We start from the raw sequence: 25,340 nt of genomic DNA, 5'->3' as shown, positions 1-25,340 counted from the left end.
ACGCGAGGACAAGAGGGATGCGCGAGAGGTTAGATGGCTGGAGCAAGAGGATAGGTGGTGTCAGCGTGATGAGAGGAGGCAGGATGCGATGCTGAGGCTACTGGAGGATCAAATTGATATGCTCCGGCATCTGGTTGAGGTGCAGGAAAGGCAGCAGGAGCACAGACCACCGCTGCAGCCCCTGTGTAACCAACTGCCCTCCTCCCCAAGTTCCATATCCTCCTCACCCAGACGATTAAGAACGTGGGAGGGGGGACTCTGGGCACCCAACCATTCCACCCCAGAGGACTGCCCAAGCAACAGAAGGCTGGCATTCAATAAGTTTTGAAGTACAGTGTGGCCTTGTCCTTCCCTCCTCCCCTCCTCCACCACCACACCCAGTGCTTCCCTCTTCTCCCACCCCTCCCAGGCTACCTTGGCAGTTATCCCCCTATTTGTGTGACGAATTAATAAAGAATGCATGATTTTGAAACAATAATGACTTTATTGCCTCTGCAAGCGGTGATCGAAGGGGGAGGGGAGGGTGGTTGGCTCACAGGGAAGTAGAGTGAACCAAGGGGGCGGGTTTTCATCAAGGAGAAACAAACAGAACTGTCACACCGTATCCTGGCCAGTCATGAAACTGATTTTCAAAGCTTCTCTGATGCGCAGCGCGTCTGGCTGTGCTCTTCTAATCACCCTGGTGTCTGGCTGCACGTAATCAGTGGCCAGGCGATTTGCCTCAACCTCCCACCCTGCCATAAACGTCTCCCCCTTACTCTCACAGATATTGTGGAGCACACAGCAAGCAGCAATAACAATGGGAATATTGGTTTTGCTGAGGTCTAACCGAGTCAGTAAACTGTGCCAGCGCGCTTTTAAACGTTCAAATGCATTCTACCACCATTCTGCACTTGCTCAGCCTATAGTTGAACAGCTCCTGACTACTGTCCAGGGTGCCTGTGTATGGCTTCATGAGCCATGGCATTAAGGGGTAGGCTGGGTCCCCAAGGATAACTATAGGCATTTCAACATCCCCAATGGTTATTTTCCGGTCTGGAAAGTAAGTCCTTTGCTTCAGCTCTTCAGACAGACCAGAGTTCCTGAAGATGTGAGCGTCATGTACCTTTCCTGGCTATTTGGATCACAGCAGCCCCCACAGTAGACTTGCCCACTCCAAATTGATTCCTGACTGACCGGTAGCTGTCTGGCGTTGCAAGCTTCCAGAGGGCTATCACCACTCGCTTCTCAACTGTGAGGGCTGCTCTCATCTTGGTATTCTTGTGCTTCAGGGCAGGGGAAAGCAAGTCACAAAGTTCCATGGACGTGCCCTTATGCATGCAAAAGTTTCGCAGCCACTGGGAATCATCCCATACCTGCAACACTATGCGGTCCCACCAGTCTGTGCTTGTTTCCCGGGCCCAGAGTCGGTGTTCCACGACATGAACCTGCTCCATTACCACCATGATGTCCATATTGCCAGGGCCCGTGCTTTGAGAGAAAGTCTGTGTCCATGTCCTCATCACTCTTTTCACCGCACTGCCGTTGCCTCCTTGCCTGCTTTTGTAGGTTCTGGTTCTGCATATACTGCAGGATAATGCACGAGGTGTTTACAATGCTCATAACTGCAGCGGTGATCTGAGCGGGCTCCATGCTTGCCATGGTATGGCGTCTGCAGGACAGCAGGAGAGCAGAGTTGCAGGGGAAGCGGTGGTTGGATGACCAGTTTTGCAGACCTACTGCACCGTCTGCTGCCAGGACACAACAGCTGAGCGGGCTCCATGCTTGCATGGTATGGCGAGACAAGAGCAGGAGAGCAGAGTTGTAGCGGAAGCGGCAGATGACGACAGTCATATAGAGGACCTGTGAGACTACCAGGAGAGCAGAGTGGCAGCGGAAGTGGTGGTCGGAATGCCAGTTTTTCTGACTTATTGCACCGTCTGCGGCCAGAGCAGGAGAGCAGAGTGGCAGCAGAAGCGGTCGTTCGATGACGACGGTTAGCAGTCCTACTGCACCGTCTGCTGAAAGCAGTATGGCGTCCACATGGAAAAAAGGCGCGAAACAATTGTCTGCCGTTGCTTTCACGGAGGGAGGGGTGACTGATGACATGTACCCAAAACTACCCACGACAATGTTTTTGCCCCAACCCAGCTCAACCCAGAATTCCAATGGGCGGCGGAGACTGCGGGAACTGTGGGATATCTACCTACAGTGCAACGCTCCGAAAGTCGACGCTAGCCTTGGTACTGTGGATGCACTCTGCCGACTTAATGCGCTTAGTGGGGACACACACAATCAACTGTATAAAATTGCTTCCTAAAAAATCGACTTCTATAAATTCAACCTAATTTCGTAGTGTAGACATACCCTTTGTCTCATAGAATTTTCAACAGGACCTTGGATAGAGGAGGAAATGATGGGAAAGGCATACAAGAGGACCCTGTCCCATGAGAGGATGAGGGCATCTCCCAGTGAATGCTTCCTCAGGCCAACCCTGGAGCAGTAACAAGGACATTTCTTGTTCTGGTATGCAGCAAAGAGATCTGTAGTTGCTTTCCCCAAAGGGCAAGTATGTCTTGAAGCACCTCTGAGTTGAGTTCCCATTTATGGTCATGAGAAAAGTTCGGACTGAGACTGTAGGCTGTCACATTCTGTATTCCTGGTAGACAGATAGCTGAACTGTGCACGTTGCGACGGATGCACCAATTCCAAAATGTGAGTGCTTCCATGCTTAGGGAGGGAGATTTGGCGCCCCCCTGGTGACTATGTAAAACATATAGGCCATATTGTCCATTATGAGCTTTGAGTGGGTTTTCTTGATGAAAGGCAGAAAGTGTGCACAAGTGTTCCTGATGGCCCTTAGCTCGAAAAGATTGATATGGAGGGTCACTTCTGTGGAAGACCACTTGTATTGAACCTTGAGTTTCCCATAATTAATAAAATCATATTTGGCCATGACAGCTTGGTAGTTCATGACTCTGATGAATACGCCTTCCTCCCAAAGAGATCTAGCCTTTTCCAATCCCGATTGTTTGGGGTGGACTTGGCGTGATGTTGCTTGCCTCATGCATTAACTGCATCCACTATGATGGAGTTGGGTTGCGGATGTTGAAATAGAAAGTCTGCTTGGGGAGGGATGTAGTATTTTTTAGTCGTCTCTCTTGCTGGTCGGTGTGATGGAGGCTGGTGTCTGCCAGATGACTTTGGCAGGATTTAGAATTGCCTCATTAATTGGGAGGGCAATTCTGGATGAGGAGGATGTGTGCAGACTATCCACCAGCTTGTGATGTGTAGCTGCCACCTCCTGTAGGGAATTTGCAGCTCATTCATCACCTTCTTTGTAATGTCTTGGAAGTTCTTGAAATCATCAGCTAGTGACTTGTGGGGAGGGAGAAAGGAGGGGGCAGTATTACAGCCTTATCTGGCGAAGATGAGGAGAAGTCTGTTGGAGGGGTAGCTTCCCTTTTGAACCTTTCCTCCTATTCCTCAAAAGCTTCCTCCTCCTCTGGTTCAGGGGCTCTGGACAGTGATGCTGTAGGAGAGTATCTGGCAGACTCTCTCTGAGAGACACTAAACGCCTGTGAAGTATGGGATCTGTACGTTTCCCAGGGATCCCAATACAGCCATTGTGGGTGAAGGACATGGATGTTGTAGGGTGCCCAAGGGGGCCTGTACCAAAATCGTGGGTTAGCTCAATGGAATTGAGGAGGACCCTTGTATTGTGATGTCGGGCCATGATGAGAAGCCAGGGAAATGACATCACATGAGGTCCCTTCCAACCCTGATATTCTATGATTCTATGAATGAGAGTGTATGTCAGTTATTGGAATTGACTCCTTGCAGGAGAGGCACCTCTGGAACCCAGGCATGCCGGAGGGAGCGGGGGTGGGGGGGACGATTATCATCCTCTAGCAGTGAGGAATGTTTTTTCCTCCTCTTCTTTTCTTAAACTGAAAGAACTTAGAGAGTCTTTTAAACACCCTGGAGGAGGGGGGAATCCCTCCCTGACAGGGTGGGAAATGTAAACTAAAGTTCTTTTCCCTCTTTTCTTTTTATCCCAGCAGGGTAAAAAGGAAACACGAACCATTAAGGAGAATAAAAAAGAGACAAAAACAACTACTACTTATGCTGATGACACAGGTAAGGAAGAGAGAACTGCTCGCTCCATGAGGCCAAAGGCGGTGGAGAAGGAACTAAGGGGGGTTTGCCCATGCAGTGTGGGCTGAATGGACACTGCTACCTAAAATCTCTGATTAGAGGCACAGGGGCACAGATACACCTACAGTGGAGCTCCCATAGGGACACTACTCGAAAAAGAAACTCAATTTTTGGATGCCCAACTTGAGATATACCTTTGCCTTGATTTTAAGAGGTACCGACTTTCTGCAGCTTCCATTGACTCCAGTAGGGGCTCAGCAGTTCTAAAATAAGGCTCAAATGGTCTGAAGTTAGACACCCAAAAATTGAGTGGCCAGTTTAAAGTCAGTAGCCAGTTTTAAAAAGTTTGGTCTGTGACTTTCCCTAGGCCACAAAACTAGGAGTGAAACTAGGGAGCTTCTAATTCCCCAATTATTATTATTTGTATTCTCTTATTTCTTGAGATCCGAAACAAATCGGGGGTATTGTGCTAGGCACCGCCCACACACAGATCAGTTCCAGCCCCCAAGAGCTTCTAGTCTAAATAGACAGAGACAGACAAAGGATGGGCAGAGTTCAGAGAAACAAAGTAATTTGCCTGTAGTCACATAGCAGGCCAGTGGCAGAGGCAGGAATAGTACCCAGGTCTCTTGGCTCCCAATCCACTGTACCCTTACCCATTAAACCATGCCTTATTGCCCATCCTTCTGTACCACGCTACCTCTGTGTCATCATTTTATCATTAATAGTAATATTTTTAAAAAATGGCACCTGTGTCATTAATGGTACCTTAGATTACAAGAACTGAAGGTGTTTTAAAAAATCAATATAGGTTTTTCATCATTTAGGCTGTTTCCTGTTTGCACTTCATTCAGCTTGGACCATAGAAACAGACTAGTCAGTTTCACTTTTATTTCCAGTTAGTTTCGTTTCCACCATATTGCAATATTTGGGTTGCAGGCACTATAAGTAAATGGCGGAATCCAAGACTAAACTGATATGAACTTACCTTTAAACTTAGCTAGATCATTTGCTTACTGTACTTGCATGTTTTTGGCAGTCCCTAGATGCAGACTGTTATAACTGAGCTACTCTAATCCTTCCTGCATGTCAACGCGACCCCAGTTTTGTTTTAAACGGACATTTCTGCTATTTATGTTGTAGATCTATTCAAACAAACATTAGCGATCTAGGGTGGGTCGATTCCCCTGTTAAAATATCAAAGCCCTGCTGGAAACAATGGGGCTTCTCAAATAAAATAATTTTTTATAATGAAAAGGGTTTGGCAACGTAAATGTGGGGGTCACTACCAGCTCGGTGTACCTCCTGATAGACACAGCATAGAAGGTTCAGGTCATGGTGAGCAGGAGCGTGTGAGCAAAGATGGATTCATGCCACCTTTGTGCCCTTTTGATTCTGCACTGCTGCAAGGGTCAAACAGCTCCTGAAGTAAGATAGAGCCTAGGGCTGCACTAACTTATAGCAGCATCTCTAGGACTACCTGTGTGGTGCACTGTAGCCCAGAATTCCTGTAGCACTCAATTAGGGCAGTCAAGCGATTAAAAAAATTAATCATGATTAATCACACTCTTAAAAAAATTAATCGTGCTCTTAAACAATAATAGAATACCATTTATTTAAATATTTTTGGATGTTTTCTACATTTTCAAATATATTGATTTCAATTACAACACAGAATACTAAGTGTACAGTGCTCACTTTATATTTATTTTTGATTACAAATATATTCGCAGTAAAAAAACCAAGAGAACTAGTATTTTTCAATTCATCTAATATAAGTACTGTAGTGCAATCTCTTTATCATGAAAGTTGAACTTACAAATGTAGAATTATGTACAAAAAAATAACTGCATTCAAAAATAAAACAATGTAAAACTTTAGAGCCTACAAGTCCACTTGGTCCAACTTCAGCCAATCGCTCAGACAAACAAGTTTGGTTACAATTTGCAGGAGATAATGGTGCCCGCTTCTTGTTTACAATGTCAGCTGAAAGTGAGAACAGGCATTCGCATGGGACTGTTGTAGCTGGCGTCACAAGATATTTACATGCCAGATGCGCTAAAGATTCATATGTCCCTTCATGCTTCAACCACCATTCCAGAGGACATGAGTCCATGCTGATGATGAGTTTTGCTCGATAACGATCTAAAGCAGAGCGGAACGACATATGTTCATTTTCATCATCTGAGTCAGATGCCACCAGCAGGTTGATTTTCTTTTTTTTGGTGGTTCTGGTATGTAGTTTCCGCATCAGAGTGTTTCTCTTTTAAGACTTCTGAAAGCATGCTCCGCATCCCGTCCTGATCACATTTTGGAAGGAGCTTCAGATTCTTAAACTTCGGGTCGAGTGCTGTAGCTATTTTTAGAAATCTCACATTGGTACCTTTTTTGCATTTTTGTCAAATCTGCCTGTGAAAATATTCTTAAAACGAACATGTGCTCAATCATCATCCGAGACTGCTATAACATGAAATATATGGCAGAATGCAGGTAAAACAGAATAGGAGACATACTCCCCCAAGGAGTTCAGTCACAAATTTAATTAATGCACTATTTTTTAAATGTGTATCATCAGCATGGAAGCATGTCCTCTGGAATGGTGGCCCAAGCATGAAGGGGTATACGAATGTTTAGCATATCTGGCATGTAAATATCTTGCAATGCCAGCTACAAAAGTGCCATGAGAACGCCTGTTCTCACTTTCAGGTGACATTGTAAATAAGAAGCAGGCAGCAGTATCTTCCGTAAATGTAAACAAACTTGTTTGTCTTAGCAATTGACTGAACAAGAAGTAGACCTGATTGGACTTGTAGGCTCTAAAGTTTTACACTGTTTTTTTTTAGTGCAGTTATGTAACAAAAAAAATCTACATTTGTAAGTTACACTTTCACAATAGATTGCCCTACAGTACTTGTATGAGGTGAACTGAAAAATACTATTTCTTTTGTTTTTCATTTTTACAGTGCAAATATTTATAATAATATAAAGTGAGCACTGTATACTTTGTATTCTGTGTTGTAATAGAAATCAATATATTTGAAAATGTAGAAAAATATCCAAAATATTTAATACATTTCAATTGGTATTCTATTGTTTAACAGTGCAATTAATTGTGATTAATGTTTTTAATCGTGATTAATTTTTTTTAGTTAATTGCCTGAGTTAACTGCAACTAATCAACAGCCCTACACACAATTCTATAGGTACGCTCCCTCCCACTTCTAGGACTGCCCTCTATGCTGGGGCTTGCAGATGAGGGGTACATTGGCTATATGCTGCTCCTGCCAAAAGGGAATTCTCCTTGGCTCCTGGTGGCTCTTATGTGGTTCCATATGCTGTTGAAACTGCATACAGGAATAGCAGGGACCAGAAGTGGCCCCATTCTTATTTTATTACAAAATACATACTCAGTGTTGCTCTATTGGATGTATTGATTTTGCAGTAAGTCTGTTCTTTGATCTATGTGCAATGTTATAGATTTGCTTCACTAATTTTTCTTTCCCCTCTACCCCCTGCCTTTTGTAGATGCATGAATACTGAAAACAATTATAGTAATTCAACTGTAGGGAGGTACTTCATCACCACCAAATGGAAGTTGAAGGTGTATCTAAAATTAATTTAAACCAACATTGACTGCAGCCCTGTATTGCATTTTCTTTGCTTGGTTGTGAATCCAAAACCTCTAGCTTTTTCTCCTGGTATTTCTTTCTCTCTCTCTCTCTCCTTTAGAGCACAGGAATTGCCATTCTGGATCTCACCAGTAGTCCATCTAGCCAGTATTCTGTCATAGACAGTGTCCAGAACCAGATGCTTCAGAGGAAGGTGCAAGAAACCCTTCAATAGGCAGTTATGGGATAACTTGCCCTCAGAATCTCCTTTTAACCCCCAATAATTAGAGATTTGCTTGTGCCCTAAAGTATGAGTGTTTATTTTCCTTCCCAAATTATTGTTTATTCTTTTAATATTTGCTATAACAACTCTGAATATCCTTGTTAACCATATACAGGTCAACTTTTCTTTTTTTTAATCCTAAGGTCTTGGCCTCAGTGCTTAAATGTGCTACAGAGTTCCACAGGTTAATTGTGTTGTGTGAAGAATAATATCCTATCATCAGTTTTGAATTTGCCATCTTTCAATAGCTCTCAGTTTTTGTGTTATGAGAGTGAATAGAAGTTCCCCGTCTACCCTCTCTAGAGCATTTTATCATGTCCCCTTATTCATCTGGGATCCTGGGAGGAAGCACAAGCAGGAGAGCGCAAGAGGGGAGGACTCCTGTCTCATGCTGAGAAAGAGGGACGATCAATGAGTTATCTTAAGTGCCTATACACAAATGCAAGAAGCCTGGGAAACAAGCAGGGAGAACTGGAAGTCCTGGCACAGTCAGGGAACTATGATGCAATTGGGATAACAGAGACTTGGTGGGATAACTCACATGACTGGAGTACTGTCATGGATGGATATAAACTGTTCAGGAAGGACAGGCAGGGCAGAAAAGGTGGGGGAGTTGCGTTGTATGTAAGAGAGGAATATGACTGCTCAGAGCTCCGGTATGAAACTGCAGAAAAACCTGAGAGTCTCTGGATAAAGTTGAGAAGTGTGAGCAACAAGGGTGATGTCGTGGTTGGAGTCTGCTATAGACCACCAGACCAGGCGGATGAGGCTTTCTTCTGGCAACTAGCAGAAGTTGCTAGATCGCAGGCCCTGGTTCTCATGGGAGACTTTAATCACCCTGATATCTGCTGGGAGAGCAATACAGCGGTGCACAGACAATCCAGGAAGTTTTTGGAAAGTGTAGGAGACAATTTCCTGGTGCAAGTGCTGGAGGAACCAACTAAGGGCAGAGCTTTTCTTGACCTGCTGCTCACAAACAGGGAAGAATTAGTAGGGGAAGCAAAAGTGGATGGGAGCCTGGGAGGCAGTGACCATGAGATGGTCAAGTTCAGGATCCTGACACAAGGAAGAAAGGAGAGCAGCAGAATACGGACCCTGGACTTCAGAAAAGCAGACTTTGACTCCCTCAGGGAACAGATGGGCAGGATCCCCTGGGAGAATAACATGAAAGGCAAAGGGGTCCAGGAGAGCTGGCTGTATTTTAAAGAATCCTTATTGCGGTTGCAGGAACAAACCATCCCGATGTGTAGAAAGAATAGTAAATAGGGCAGGCGACCAGCTTGGCTAAACAGTGAAATCCTTGCTGATCTTAAACGCAAAAAAGAAGCTTACAAGAAGTGGAAGATTGGACAAATGACCAGGGAGGAGTATAAAACTATTGCTCAGGCATGCAGGAATGAAATCAGGAAGACCAAATCACACTTGGAGTTGCAGCTAGCAAGAGATGTTAAGAGTAACAAGAAGGGTTTCTTCAGGTATGTTAGCAACAAGAAGAAAGTCAAGGAAAGTGTGGGCCCCTTACTGAATGAGGGAGGCAACCTAGTGACCGAGGATGTGGAAAAAGCTAATGTACTCAATGCTTTTTTTGCCTCTGTCTTCACGAACAAGGTCAGCTCCCAGACTGCTGCACTGGGCAGCACAATATGGGGAGAAGGTGACCAGCCCTATGTGGAGAAAGAAGTGGTTCGGGACTATTTAGAAAAACTGGACGTGCACAAGTCCATGGGGCCGGATGCGCTGCATCCGAGGGTGCTAAAGGAGTTGGCGGATGAGATTGCAGAGCCATTAGCCATTATTTTTGAACACTCATGGCGATCCGGGGAGGTCCCAGATGACTGGAAAAAGGCTAATGTAGTGCCCATCTTTAAAAAAGGGAAGAAGGAGGATCCGGGGAACTACAGGCCAGTCAGCCTCACCTCAGTCCCTGGAAAAATCATGGAACAGGTCCTCAAGGAATCAATTATGAAACACTTAAAGGAGAGGAAAGTGATCAGGAACAGTCAACATGGATTCACCAAGGGGAAGTCGTGCCTGACTAACCTAATTGCCTTCTATGATGAGATAACTGGCTCTGTGGATGAGGGGAAAGCAGTGGATGTGTTATTCCTTGACTTTAGCAAAGCTTTTGATACAGTCTCCCACAGTATTCTTGCCGCCAAGTTAAAGAAGTATGGGCTGGATGAATGGACTGTAAGGTGGATAGAAAGCTGGCTAGATCGTCGGGCTCAACGGGTAGTGATCAATGGCTCCATGTCTAGTTGGCAGCCGGTTTCAAGCGGAGTGCCCCAAGGGTCGGTCCTGGGGCCGGTTTTGTTTAATATCTTTATTAATGATCTGGAGGATGGTGTGGACTGCACTCTCAGCAAGTTTGCAGATGACACTAAACTAGGAGGCGTGGTAGATACACTAGAGGGTAGGGATCGGATACAGAGGGACCTAGACAAATTAGAGGATTGGGCCAAAAAAAACCTGATGAGGTTCAACAAGGATAAGTGCAGAGTCCTGCACTTAGGACGGAAGAATCCCATGCACTGCTACAGACTAGGGACCGAATGGCTAGGTAGCAGTTCTGCAGAAAAGGACGTAGGGGTCACAATGGACGAGAAGCTGGATATGAGTCAACAGTGTGCTCTTGTTGCCAAGAAGGCTAACGGCATTTTGGGCTGTATAAGTAGGGTCATTGCCAGCAGATCGAGGAACGTGATCGTTCCCCTTTATTCGACATTGGTGAGGCCTCATCTGGAATACTGTGTCCAGTTTTGGGCCCCACACTACAAGAAGGATGTGGAAAAATTGGAAAGAGTCCAGCGGAGGGCAACAAAAATGATTAGGGGTCTGGAGCGCATGACTTATGAGGAGAGGCTGAGGGAACTGGGATTGTTTAGTCTCCAGAAGAGAAGAATGAGGGGGGATTTGATAGCAGCCTTCAACTACCTCAAGGGGGGTTCCAAAGAGGATGGAGCTCAGCTGTTCTCAGTGGTGGCAGATGACAGAACAAGGAGCAATGGTCTCAAGTTGCAGTGGGGGAGGTCCAGGTTGGATATTAGGAAACACTATTTCACTAGGAGGGTGGTGAAGCACTGGAATGCGTTACCTAGGGAGGTGGTGGAGTCTCCTTCCTTGGAGGTTTTTAAGGCCCGGCTTGACAAAGCCCTGGCTGGGATGATTTAGTTGGGAATTGGTCCTGCTTTGAGCAGGGGGTTGGACTAGATGACCTCTTGAGGTCCCTTCCAACCCTGATATTCTATGATTCTATGATCTCCTGAGATAACCTCATTCTTTTCAATCATGAGTATCATGCCTCTAATAATTTGCATTGTCCATCTCTGAACCCCCTCTTCTTATGCTGTATCATTTGTAGTTGGGATGACTTGAATTGAACACAGCAATCTAGGTGAAGCATATAATTGATTTATATAATGATATAAAATATTTATCATTTTTCAAAAAAAATTTCCTCAGACATCCTAGTGTTTTGTTTGTTTTGACTGCTGCTGCACATTAAGCAGAAATGTTCACACTGAAGCTCAAATGTTTTCCCTGAATTAATAGTTACTTTAGATCCTAGTAAGTTGTACAAGTAGTTCAGATTATTTCCTCCACTGTGCATTACTTTGCATTAGTCAGCTTTGCATTTCATGTTGTCAATTTACCTTGTGTGATTAAGTCCATCTGAAGTTCTTCAGTCTTCTCCAGTGTTGACCACTCAAGTAATTTTGTGTCATCTGCAGATTTTGCTACTTCATTGCTTTACCTCCTTTTCCAGATAATCAATAAATATATTATACAACACCGGTCCTAGTACAGAATCCTCAGGACACCCCATTGTTAATTTTTGCCATGATGAAAATTTACTATATTCTAATTCCCAGTGCCTGTTGCTCCCAGTCAGGGTTTAGCTGCTGGTCCACAAGGGGGTTTAAGTAGTCTTCCATTCAAAGCTCTCTTCAGATATTTCAATAGGTGGATTCAGAGCTGCTGTACTTACCACTGTGCCAGGTCCAAAGGAGGAAGCAAGTGCAAGCCCCTTGAAGGCACAAACCAGCAGTATGACTGAAAAAGAACCTATGAACTCCAATAACATTTTCCATATAGAAGACTGAAACTTGCCTGATACCTAGCAGTGCACCTTCTAGGGACCAGATTCATCCCTGTGCTGGCATGGGAACAGAGGGAATGAGGCTTGCAGCTCTCCTATTCAAGGACTGTGGGAGTGTGTGGGGCCCCAGTGCAGGCTACGTCTAACTTGTACCCCATTGCAATGGTCACTATGGACTACTGTAGAGAAACAGATTCTGCCCCGGCCATGCTCCTTCCTTACCTCTTCCCTGGAACAATGTGTGTCCTGAACTTTGTGGAGGTGGAACAGAACTGGTGGACACAGCTCTGAAACAGGTGCAGGGACCCGTGCACCAGCAGGTATTCCCCAGAGCAGTTTTGCCTAAAACACAACCCCTTTGTTACAGCCTCGCTGGTACAAAGGGGTCAGAGGGCCAATGAGCAATGTGGCCCCAGATGTCCAAATCTTAACATTTTTGGTTTTCTGTGGAAAAGCCATAGGATCCATGTGCTTTCTTTCATCTCACTGATTTTAGCAAAAATGTATGCCGGAGCTCCTCAGCTCTCCAAAGCAAAGGCTGAGCTTGTTAGTGTTGAGGCACCTAGAATATCAAACCATCCTTTTCTGGCTGGGCTGCTTTCCCCTACTATGTAATATCACCCCCATAGCAAAGACAATATACAATTGTTGTTTTGTGGCTGGGAAGAGATTCCTCTGTAACTCACGGCTAAGGAGTGAACACACTGCATGAAACACCCCATCCAAAAGATTGGAAATAGAACCTCTCACGCTGTTCTTCAACTTCTAATTTCTTACATACTAGGATAAAGGAATCCACAGTCCTCACTTTAGCGAGAGGATTTTGGACATTACCAGGCCTCTAGCTCACTTTCTCTTCAGAGGTTCCTTACTCTTACAGTAGACTATAGAAGGGCAGCAACTCTCTTCATTCTCCCTCTTTCATAATATCAATAAGGTGAGGCCCTTATTTTCTGTCTATGTGTACCTGGAAGAGAAAAAAAATATATTTACATTTTAACCTTTCAAAGGAGCCCCTCAGTAGCCTGGTACAGCATCCAGCTCAAGCTGATAGCCCAGTCCTGCAAGGTATTGATCATCTCACATGGGATCAGCATGCCTTCAATTGGGTACATAAGCAATCATGTAACATAGTAGGCATTTACACCTGGGTTACAGATTGTCTTTTATCATGGTGAAACATGATGCAGAAGACCAAGTGACTTCACCACCCTCTAAAGTTAAACACAAGGTCTTGTTTTCCTGTATATCCTGATTTCTTGAAGTATGTTATTGCTTGTATAGTAATGTGGTTAACTCTCTCTGTAGCTGGTCGGTGAGGGCATAACCACACTTTCTTGGAACCCTTAGTGAACAGTCCTCCATTTATCTGACTCATTTTAAAACATTGTTTCAACTTCCCAGCAATATTTACAGAACTGTTATTCTGATCAATATATGTTATTTATTTGGTGCCCATTTACTTTGGCCTGAGAGCAAGGAACAATGAATCAGGGCTTCTGGGTTCTACTCTGGTTCTGCCTTTGCTACATAACACTGTGCAAGTAATTTTACCTTTCTGTGCCTCAGTTTCCCTATAATGTAAAATGGGAATAATGATGCCAGTCTCATAGGTAGGGGGAACTGATTTCAATATACATCCTAGGGAAAAATACACAATAAAGTATACTACATACTAATGAAGAATAGTAAAAATCGATTTAAAACTAACTAAAATAAGCAGATACAAATCTAAATCAATATAACTGCCTACTGCCAAATGCCTTTTGAAGTAAAGTATTTATTCCCCACCTGTAAGCCCAGGGCCGGTGCAAGGAAGTTTTGCACCCTAGGCGAAACTTCCACCTTGCACCCCCCGCAGCAGCTAACCCCCCCCCCCGCCCCCCCCCCCCCCCCCCCCGCCCGCCCGCCCGTGGAAGCTAACCCCGCCTGGGGAGCCCGCCCCAGCTCACCTCAGCTCTGCCTCCTCTGCTGAGCATGCCGGCACCGCTCTAATTCTCCTCCCCTCGCAGGCTTGCAACGCCGATTGGAGGAGACTTAGAGTGGGGGCTGTGTGCTCAGCGGAGGAGGCAGAGTGGAGGTGATCTGGAGCGGGGAGCGGTTCCCCTGTGCACCCCCCACGTTACTGCGGGTGTCCCTCCCCGTGCCCCCCCGCCCCAGCTCACCTCCACTCCACCTCCTTGCCTGAGCGGGCTTTTAGGCCCCCCCAACCACTAGGCGCCATAGGCAGCCGCCTAGTTTGCCTAAATGGTTGCACCGGCCCTGTATAAGCCAGCAAAAACCTAAGGGCACAAGTACAACAGCCTTGTTATCTCTCCATTTTTTTTTTTTGAGCTTAGGACTCTGAGAACAGGAGTCAATCTAGTCACTAGACTGTGGCTCAACAAGTCTATAAGGGCCTGGATGGCCTTTATTTAGTGACTATACTTTTAGTTAATACTATTATTTGTTCAGTACCTTATTGTCAGATTCAGCATCAGTGAAAAATACACTCTCCTCTAGGAACACCACCTTTCAACCTTTTAGTTAGTTTTCCTTCCTCATAGTCCCTTCATTCATACATCTCCTTTGGATTTCATTTTCTGCAGTAACTCCTATCTCCCACTTCCTTATGGTCTTCACTCCCACCTGTTTCCCCATTCTATCTGCTAATGAATTAGTAATTAAATGCATAATGTTGACACTCCAATGAGATTAATGGGAGACAATCTATTTCACACTTCTGAGTAATTGTTTCTGGTTGTCCACAGACTTGGCCAGACAGCATTACATCAGTTACAATCATTTGACAATTAGAAGGTCTTCCTCATGACCACGAGGGCAAGAAACTTACTTACTTAAAAAAAGTAAAAGATTAGGTTATGCACAATCTGATATTATGCTGGCCACATAAACACAACTATCTGGCTGGATTTGGCTCAAGGCTGTATGCTTGACATCCCGGCACTAGGTGATTTAAATGTTAAAAAACGAAAACTCTCATCTTAATTCAAACAGCAGCAATCAGCCAATTAGGGAGGCAGTTTGGAATCAGTTCCCTCACCCCATGTAATGTTCCTGGATTTCCTTTTTGTCTCCTCAGTAGTTTCCCACACCCAAAATGCTGGGTTGTGGCTGGTTTCTTTGTTGTGGATTTTGATACCACCTGCAAGAAGAAGGTAGGGCAAGATAAACAGGATTAAAAATACACTATCTGTTTCTGTCTCTAGCACACACAGACCCTGCGAACACCAAGAGCAGCATCTGGACAACCTTCTCAGCAAGACCATAATGAATACACATTAACCCAATGTTTTAATATCAGGTATTAATCTTTAATTCCACATCACAGCAGTCGAGTGAATGGGGAAGGAAAAAAAACCAGCAGATATTTACATCTAAAATTCACATCACTTATTTGTTGGTTCTGGAAACATGCTATCACAATATATACAATGAAATACCTTTAGGACACTTGTTCAAATTCTTTTTTTTCTTTTACGTTTGCTTTCCATTATAGTTAAGAGAGCTTTTTTTAATTTTTTTTTTAACATGAATACACAAAAGAGAAGTGGTTAGAGGTTTTTGCCTTTTTTAAATAAGCACAGAATGCCAGAGGTTAAAAACACATTTACAGGGCAGAGTACCAGTCAGACAGCACGATCTATACATTTTTTGCTCAATTTCCTGTACAAATACACAGCATTCAAATGGGATATATACAAAAAAAAGCATGATGGAAGGGAAATTTAAATATCACACTTTTTTCCTGCTTCTGCCCTACAGCCTTTCCAATTTGGCTGCCCCCTCTCCCCCCGACGGGTATGTAGTAACCCCTTCCCCACCCAAAGGGGGAAATAAAGGTTAAACAAAACAAACAAACAAAAGAGGAAAAATCCTATGGTCTTGCACCTAGCAACACAACCAAAACATTCTTCCAACCAATGAGCAACTAATGTGGCAAATTAATGCAATTCTTCTCATTGCTTCGCCTCCATCATTGCCTCTGCCCATTCCTTTTTCTCCAGACAGAGGGTGTAAACACCAATGGTGGAAAGTTTAATAGCCCGTGCATTCAGGAGAGAAGTGGTAGCCCAAGAACCCAAAAGAAGTATTTTCCATTTCAAACTTGGTACATGAGTTTGGAATGACCATGTTCCTTGTAAATTATGTCTATTTACTATAGTTACACAGAGCACAGCAACAAACCCTGGCGGCCAAATTCAGCCCTAATTCAGAAAATGTAGTTGTGTCCGCTTACCCCAGGGCTGAATTTGGCTTTAATTTTCATGCTTCTATTGGCCAAGCATACTTGCCCCAGAGAGTAGTATGAGTTTCACATCCAAATCTTAATTATAATAGAATCTCCCCCACCTCCTTCTCTTCCCACCCCACTCCCCACTGCCCTCTGAAATTAGGCATTTAAAAAGAATACACAAAGTATTTTGCAAAAATGTGACCATGATTCTGAATAACTCCTTGGAGACGCAAATCTAATATGTTTGTGTTAACTGAATTTGCTCCTTCATGAAACTTGGTGGCTATGGACCCGCTGTAAAATTGGCTGACATCTGTTTATATAAGCTAACTGATCATCTAACTTTTAGAAAAAGCCTTTACCAAAAAAATAAAATAAAATCACACATCAAAGCTGGGCGTCTCCATGCCAGACACTGTCCTTCCAATCAGCGCAGCATGATATGCCTTAGGGAATCCCTTAAAACTCTGGTTAGCAGTTAGTCTAAACATCCAGCTAGTGGGACTGACTAGAGCTAACTCAAATGTTAACTCCAACTTACTCACAAAGCTTTATGCGCAGACACCTTATTTTTTGCTCTAAAGGAGAGCTTACATTTCCAGATACAATAACGTTTAACCCTTCTATCAAAAAAGGAAAATAAGTGTCTTGTTCTAATAAAGTTTCATATGAAGATCCTGGGCCAGATTCTCAGACGGTGTAAGATCAGAATATTCCATTCATTTCAATGGAGTGACACTGATTTACACCACCTGAGACTGGCTCTTAAGAGCTTCACCATTTTTCATTTCTACTCAGACCTGCCTTGGCATTTATGCTAGAGATGAAATGCCCATTGTGGACCAGATTTTAAACCTGTGTTTCAATGGTGAAGGATACAATGATTCCAGGTGTCCTGCTCTAGGAAAGGTAAAGGAAATGGGATAGATCTTTTTCTACCCAGGCAGGCCAATTAAGAAACAAAACCAGAACAATATTTCTTTTGCATGGGTTAGAGCTTGAGAAAGAATAAATGAACTATCTCAACACCCGCTCTATACAATGGCCACCTGAGTCCAAACTTGATACAGATTATCATTTTCAGGAGAATTTGGAAATGGTGTATTTGACCAGTCACTTTGCATAGAGGTAGTGCTAAAGATGACTTGCAAAGGGAAAAAAAAGTTTCCTTTTTTGCTTCTTTATAATGTTTATGATATATTGGAAACAGCATAGATGGATATTTTCTTCCCTATTTTTGCTGGAAGATTTCTCAAAAGACTTGAGAACTGGGAAATTTCTCAGCCCTCAAATAAAATGGCAGTTTTATTCGATCTTTCACCAACAAAGTTTTTCTCCCATTTGTCAGGTACTAAGCAGGTGTTAAACAAAGAAAACAAAAAACCCTAGAACTTAAAACAACCCGACTAAAATTCCCTTCCCCACTCCACTGCTCTGGTCTCAATCTCTTGCTTTGTGTCATATCATAATTGCACTAAATTCTACAGTTCTTCACAGAGTCTGCCAGCAAAAAAGGGAAGTCAAGACTGGATATTTGTGCAATGTAAAAAACAGAGGGGAAAAAACCCTTACAATAAAACAAGAAAAACTTTTCAAGCCTTCTTTACACACCATAAAGAAGCAAAAAAGGGAATAAACATCTCCCCCCTTTCCCCTGACAGTTCATCTTTAAAATCCCTGAAGCTGGAGTGCACACTACACACTGGGCATTTCTTCCAGCTATCTGAAGGGAGAGATGGAGGCATTGAGCCGCAGCAGCAGCAGTGAAATGTATCAGAAGGGCACATAAGATATTACAGTAACAAACACAGTTAATGGATGTTGGTGTGGATTGTGCAGACTTTCAATCCTGAGGCAAGGACTGGATATGATGTATTCAAGCCTTCTCTTCTTACTTGCTGAGACATCAATCAAGCAGTTGTGGAATGAGCCACTCAACTGGTTACTTGACTGGAATAAAAGTGCTGGTTACAACCACTTGCCCAGAGCTAGGCATGGGAAAAGGCTCAGAATTGGGTTGCAGCCCTAAAGGCTACATAACCCACTCTTACCCTGCAGTAAAGGTGGATATGGACTATGACTCCAATGGAAAAGCAGGCTGGTTTACCCAGTAAAAAAATGAAATTACGGAACAAAAACATGAAAAACCAAAGTACATGTCCATGAAAAACCAAAGGAGGCAGAGTTTATTTGAAATGATACCTCAGAAATCAATATGGAAGCCTGTCAGCACTGGTTAGATCATTTCATCACAATTGAGTCAATGCAGGAGACTACTATAATGCTGTTTATGGTCCCACACCTGGAAAAGACAGTTTCTTCATAGAACAGCCAAGTTTCCATTGCCTGCAGAGAATGCACCTTCCAGCCTGACAGTTCATGGAATCCCTGAATTCAGCAATAAGCTTTCACTTCTATGCGGCAAAGAAACATGTCCCTAGTGCAACTGCTTCTACTTGTGTGCGTCTCAAAACCAGGAGGAAAGCTTTTTAAAACAACTTGCCACATCCCCCCTTCAATATTCCAATTCTTTTCAGTTTCTGCAAGTCTCTATGGCTAACAGCTTACATGCCACTTTGTGTGGTCTGATAAACTGCAGAAGGAATAAAGCACCCACTGCACACAAAAATAATAATTAAAAATAACAAAACCAAAAAGTATAAAATGCAATAAAAAGGAAAGCAGCAACCTCACATGCCAGCCCAAGCTTTGTATGGGCTCTGGACAATAACTCATGGCAGTAGAAAGTAAAGAATTGGATCTCTGTTCTCTCCTCTGAGTCCTGAACTTTTACGTCTTTCTTCCGATCAGACCTGGAATTACTACACAAGCTTCTTTCCAGGTAGTCCTGCTTACTGCTCACTGATGCCATGCTCCCATGCTACCCTGGCCTGCTCCTCCTTTCCACCACTAGCTGGTTGGGAGACTTTGCGATGCAGTGGCCGGTGTTTGTCTTCCTCTTCCATCATCAGCATCATTTCCTCTTCATTCTCCATGTTTGGGAGCCGAGCATGATATGGTTTTGGGGGGAGAGCTGGAGGGTCCATAGTGTCCTGAGGAATGACTCCAGATGGAGCAGAGTGGCTTCGACATGGCTGGGATTTGAGTGACTCCAGAACATCAGGTTCAGAGAGACTGTACCTGACAGGGAGGTAGGGTGTCTCTAAGTCTTCATCAGTATTCCAGGCCTGGCTAGGGACAGAATCCATGGTGTCTGTGCGAGGAGGGGGCTCAGATGAGTGTCCAAAGTTACTCTCACTTAAGGAGGACACACCACTGCTGGCACTGCCTGACAGAGTGGAGTTACTTCCATCCAGGCCAGACTGGGGACTTGTGGGTGATGCAGGAATTGGATGAAGAGGAGACTGTTTAAAGAAAAACACATGTTAACATCCGTGATCGGGCAATTTTGCACCTCAGCAGCCATGTTTCATTGTTTACAGCTCATTAGTTACTGCCTAATTGCTTTTGTGCTTAAGAAAATAAGAAATCTGAGCCATTTGTAACACGCACACACCTGATTTCCATGTACAAATACCTGTTTGTACAGGCAAATGTGTTTTTCCTGTATGCATGATCAAAAGGTAAAAAACTAGTGGTCATGGTGGTGATACCCTCTTCTCCAGCCCTATTTAACATGTCCTACATCCTAGCATTCTCCATTCACCACACCTGCCTTGCTAGGACCTCCTACATTCTGTAAATATCAGGGTATTTATGTAAAATCTTGCAACACAAATATTACAGTGAAAACATTAATAATGTGTTACAAGTTTTTACACATTGATTTATTTTTTCAGGAGTTTTGCTATTTAGAAGTTAATAATTGCTATTTATTAAAACTGTTTCAGTAGCTATTTCCTTTCCTTAGTTCAAGAGTACATATTAACTAGCTTCCTTTTGTCTTTTTATTTTAAAAGATTTAATGCCACACTGTGTATCCCCGCCCTGCTTAATGCATGCTGTCTCCCCCCAAATCCTGTAGCACTCATTGTGGGCATCTCCACATTTATCTTATTTCTGTCTTTTCCAATTTTCTCTTCTCTCTCTCCTTTTTTGCTCCTTTTCCCTCTCTCCTCTCTCTAGTCTTTCTTAGCTGTCTCTTTTCTGAGGTTATGTCTATATTTTTCCTGTCGTTTCTCTATTCTCCGTGTCCAATCCTCTCCCCAGCTCGAACCAAACTATCTGCAGGTGAGGTCCAATGAGGTCTGATGGGATATCAGTCAGTTTGGCAAGTGGATCTGCAGCTATCCAGCCCTGTCCCCAATCTTCTCTGAGGCTGTGAGGAAGTGGCTCCACCCAAGCAGGACCTTCCACAGCCATAAAGATTTTTGGTCTGTGATTTTATACTCTCATTTCTCTTTCGCTTCTCCCTCTGCTTCTTTTCCTTGTATTCTGTGCTGCTTTATTCCCCTCTTCTTCTCTTCCCTTTACTGCTTCTCCTCCCAGCCTGCATGCTGCTCTGCTGTCTGGCTTCTCAGAGATGAAGTAAAAGTAAAAAGTTCTCTGAAGCTCAATAGCAGTAAATGTCAGAGAGTTTTGTTAATTTCACACTTGCAATCACCTGCTCTGCTCCTCTCTCTACTCCACTGCTGATGCACACTGAGCAGGGGGTGAGGAAAAAGAACAAAAGGGGAGCAATTTCTAAAGCACTCATCAAATCTTGTTAATTTCAGTTTACTGCTCTGCTGGGAGTAGCACACAGACAGACAGGAGTTTTAGAAAGCATCAGTATACAGCCTACTGATGTATATTGGCCCACCCAACTCATTTGCCAGCACGTTCATGCAGGTGCACCTGTTGTGTGCATGTTTGAAAATCTGGCCCTAAAGGCAATAGCAATGCATGAACACTGTTAGCAATTTGTTTGCTCTCTAATAAATAACACTCTCTTTGGCAGATTGATTCTAGAGATTTTATTATTTGATGAAAAGGACTGATTGCAGAGACAGCAGGCTAAGCATTAGTTTTACTGTACATTGCGTTCCTTCAAAACAATGAGTTCCAGATGAGGTCACAGACCCTTTGTTTTCTGTATGTATCAGGAAAGAGTAAAGGACAGTTACCTGTTCCGTAATTGGAGTTCTTCGAGATGTGTTGCTCAGGTGTATTCCACAGTAGGTGTGCGTGCTCGCCATGTGCACCTGTGCCGGAAGGTTTTCCCTTAGCAGTACCCGTAGTGGGGAGCACCGCTGCGACCCCTGGAGTGGTGCCTCTATATCGCGCCATAAAGGGGGCTGCGCGCTCCCCCACCCTCAGTTCCTTCTTGCCAGACAACTCCGACAGAGGGGAAGGAGGGCGGGATGTGGAATACACCTGAGCAAAACATCTCGAAGAACGCCAGTTACGGAACAGGTAACTGTCCTTTCTTCTTCGAGTGATTGCTCAGTAGGTGACTCCAAGCTATATCTGATGGAGGCGGGTAGGAGTTTAAGGGTTATTCGGGCGGAGCACCGCCCTACCAAACCTGGTGTCATCCCGCGTTTGGGAGACGATCGCATAGTGCGATGAAAAGGTATGGACAGAGGACCATGTAGCAGCCCTGCAGATGTCCTGAATGGGGACATGAGCCACGTAGGCCGATGACGAGGCCTGAGCTCTCGTCGAATGAGCCTTCACTATATTAGGCAGGGGAACCCCTGCCAGGTCATAACACGTGCGAATGCATGAAGTGATCCAGCGGGAGATCCGCTGGGAGGAAACCGGTAGCCCCCTCATGCGCTCGGCTGAAGCAATGAAAAGCTGAGGGGATTTCCGGAATGGCCTGGTCCGGTCTAGGTAAAAGATCAGCGCTCTACGCACATCTAGCATGTGCAGGCGTCGTTCCTCATTGGAGGAATGGGGCTTAGGACAGAGGACCAGGAGGAAAATGTCCTGATCCATGTGAAAAGCCGAGACTACCTTCAGCAGGAAGGCTGGGTGCGGGCGGAGCTGGACCTTATCCCTATGGAAGACCGTATACGGGGGCTCGGAGGTCAGGGCCTTAAGCTCCGAGACCCGGCGGGCTGAGGTGATAGCCACCAGGAATGCCACTTTCCACGACAAGTGGGACCAAGAACATGTGGCCAAGGGCTCGAAAGGGGGTCCTGTGAGGTGGGAGAGCACTAGGTTCAGGTCCCAGGGCGGGACCAGGGGTCTAGCGTAAGGGAAAGCCCGATCCTGCCCTATTAGGAACCGGGACGTCATGTGGTGTGAAAACACCAAGTGGCCCTGCACCGGTGGGTGGAAGGCCGAAATGGCCGCCAGGTGCACCCTGACCGAGGAGGGCACCAGCCCCTGGGATCTAAGGGACAGGAGGTAGTCGAGGATGAGCTGGAGAGATGCAGAGGAGGGGGAGGAACCCCTCTCCCTCGCCCACATGGAGAACCGATACCATTTGGCCAGGTAGGTTCGACGTGTGGACGGCTTCCTACTCTCAAGCAGGACCTGTCTAACATCCTCGGAACACCTCCCCTCCTCCTCATTCAACCATGGAGCAGCCACGCTGTCAAGTGGAGTGCGGCCAGGTTGGGATGGAGGAGACGTCCTCCCTCCTGGGAGAGGAGGTCTGGTCGAAGCGGCAGCCTGTGCGGGGGGGCCACTGAAAGCTGCAGGAGGGTCCCGTACCAATGCTGATGGGCCCAATCCGGGGCTATGAGGATAATCCGCACCCCGTCTGCCTTCACCTTCTGTAGGACTTTGCCTATCAGGGGAAAGGGCGGGAAGGCGTAGAACAGGCAGCCCGACCATGGGATTAGGAACGCGTCCGATATCACCCCTTCGCCCTCTCCCGCTCTGGAGCAGAATCGTGGGCATAGGCGATTCTGGGCGGTGGTGAACAGATCTACCTGGGGAGTACCCCACTGTAGGAAGAGCCGCCTGGCCACCTCCATGTGTAGGGACCACTTGTGTTGTTGGGAGAAAAACCTGCTTAGGTGATCTGCGAGCATATTGCGCTTGCCGGGCAGGTGAAAGGCCCTTAAAAGGATGTCGTGGGCTATACAGAACTCCCACAGGAGCTGGGCTTCCTGGCACAAGGCCACGGAACGTGTGCCCCCTTGCCTGTTGATATAATACATCGCAGTCGTATTGTCCGTGAGGACTCTGACCACCTTCCCTCCTAGGTGCTGGCGGAAGGCCACGCACGCCAGGCGTACCGCCCTGAGTTCCCTGACATTTATGTGCAGGGACAATTCCGGGGGCGACCATCTGCCCTGGGTTTTGAAGTTCCCCACATGGTCTCCCTATCCCAGGTCCGAGGCGTCCGACACCAGATCTAGTGAGGGAGGGGGCTCTCGGAAGGGGATACCTTGAAGCATGTTGCTCGGGAGGGACCACCATTGCAGGTCGGCCACTACGTTGGGTGGCAACATGACGACCTTGTCCAGGCCTTCCCTGGCCTGGGAATAACGGGAGGCCAGCCAGAGTTGGAGGGGCCTCATCCTGAGCCTGGAGTGTCGCACCACGGAGGTGCATGCTGCCATATGGTCTAGGATTTGAAGACACACCCGTGCCGTCGTCACAGGGAAGGCCGTGACCGAGGCGATGAGACCTTTGAGCGTCTCGAACCTGTCCCGGGGGAGGGAGGCCGTGGCCACCATCGAGTCTAGCAGCGCCCCTATGAAGTGTATGCGCTGAACTGGAACTAACGTGGACTTCTCGTTTACCACTAGGCCTAGACTCGTGCATGTATCTAGCAGGAATTCCATCTGCGTCCTGCACCTGGGATCGAGACTTGCCCTTGAGCAGCCAGTCGTCCAGGTAGGGGAAGATTTGCAGCCCGTTCCTCCTTAGGTGGGCTGCCACTACTGCCATGCACTTGGTGAAAACCCTGGGGGCTGTGGAAAGGCCAAAGGGGAAGACCGTAAACTGGTAGTGGTCTGTCCCCACCAGGAAGCAGAGGAAGCGCCTGTGGCCCTCGAAAATGTGGATATGGAAGTACGCATCCTGGAGGTCCAGGGCTGCGAACCAATCTCCCAGGTCCAGGGACGGGACAATAGAGGCCAGGGACACCATATGGAATTTGCAGCGAACCAGGAACTGGTTGAGATTCCGCAGGTCGAGGATGGGTCTGAGCCCGCCTTTCGCCAGAAATACCGGGAATAAAACCCTTTGCCCTGGAATTCCTCTCCACCGCGCCTAGGGTGAGGAGGCGAGTCACCTCCTGACTTAACAGAAGGGCATGCTCCGGGTCCCCCGGGGCATCCCGGGTCGGAGGGAGGTGCGGTGGGGTTGAATCAAACTGCAGTCTGTACCCCTCGGAAATGGTACTGAGGACCCACCGGTCCGACGTTATATGGGACCAATGTACTCTGAAGGCAGATAAACGGTTGCCAAAAACCAACTTTATTAACTGGGGTGGGGGGTTTCCCTGGCAACAGGCCGGGTGGCCCCCCGCAAACAGTCAAAAACGCCTCTTGCCCTGCCTCTTGCCCTTCGAGGGTCCAGGGCGAGGGGCCGAGTGGGATTGACGCTGTGATCTGCACCTCTGGTCCCTAGGCCTCTTGGGCGGGGGCTCGTATCTGCCCATGGAGGGGGAACCAAAGGCTGCGGTCTGGGCTTGTCCTTGGCCAGCGGGACATACAGAGCGAGTGTCTACAGAGTGGTGCGGGAGTCCTTCATCCTGTGCAGACGAGTGTCTGTCTGGTCCGCGAATAACGCCTTGCCATCAAATGGTAGGTCTTGCATTAAGGACTGGGATTCAACTGACAGCCCTGACAGGGAAAGCCACGACGCCCGTTGCATGGAGATAGCTGTGGCCATCGAATGAGCCGCCGTGTCAGCTGCATCCGAGGCGGCCTGGAGAGCTGCTTTCGCTGCCGCCACACCCTCATCAACTAGAGCCCTGAACTCCTTCCTGTCCTGCTTTTGGAGGGAGGGCTCGAATTTTGGCAAGGAGCCCACAAGTTAAAGTCATACCTGCTCAGGAGTGCTTGATGGTTTGCAACCCTGAGCTGGAAACTGGCAGAGGAATAAACTTTTTCCCCAAAAGTGTCC

At 46.0% G+C, this 25,340-nt stretch overlaps 1 protein-coding gene across 1 annotated transcript in view; it reads right to left on the bottom strand.

The window, feature by feature from the left end:
• Nucleotides 1–19,158: 19,158 nt before the first annotated feature.
• Nucleotides 19,159–25,340, bottom strand: part of DOCK3 (dedicator of cytokinesis 3) — a 357,395-nt gene continuing 351,213 nt past the window's right edge. Inside the window, exon 51 of the mRNA XM_029912574.1 lies at nucleotides 19,159–19,729. Coding sequence (XP_029768434.1) covers nucleotides 19,217–19,729 — 513 coding nt within the window. The 3' untranslated portion in view covers nucleotides 19,159–19,216. The remainder of the gene's footprint in view (nucleotides 19,730–25,340) is intronic.

Source organism: Terrapene carolina, unplaced genomic scaffold (genome assembly GCF_002925995.2).
Source record: "Terrapene carolina triunguis isolate 2854851 unplaced genomic scaffold, T_m_triunguis-2.0 Scaffold232, whole genome shotgun sequence".
Classification (NCBI taxonomy): domain Eukaryota; kingdom Metazoa; phylum Chordata; order Testudines; family Emydidae; genus Terrapene; species Terrapene triunguis.
This window is presented reverse-complemented; position numbering and strand designations above follow the sequence as displayed.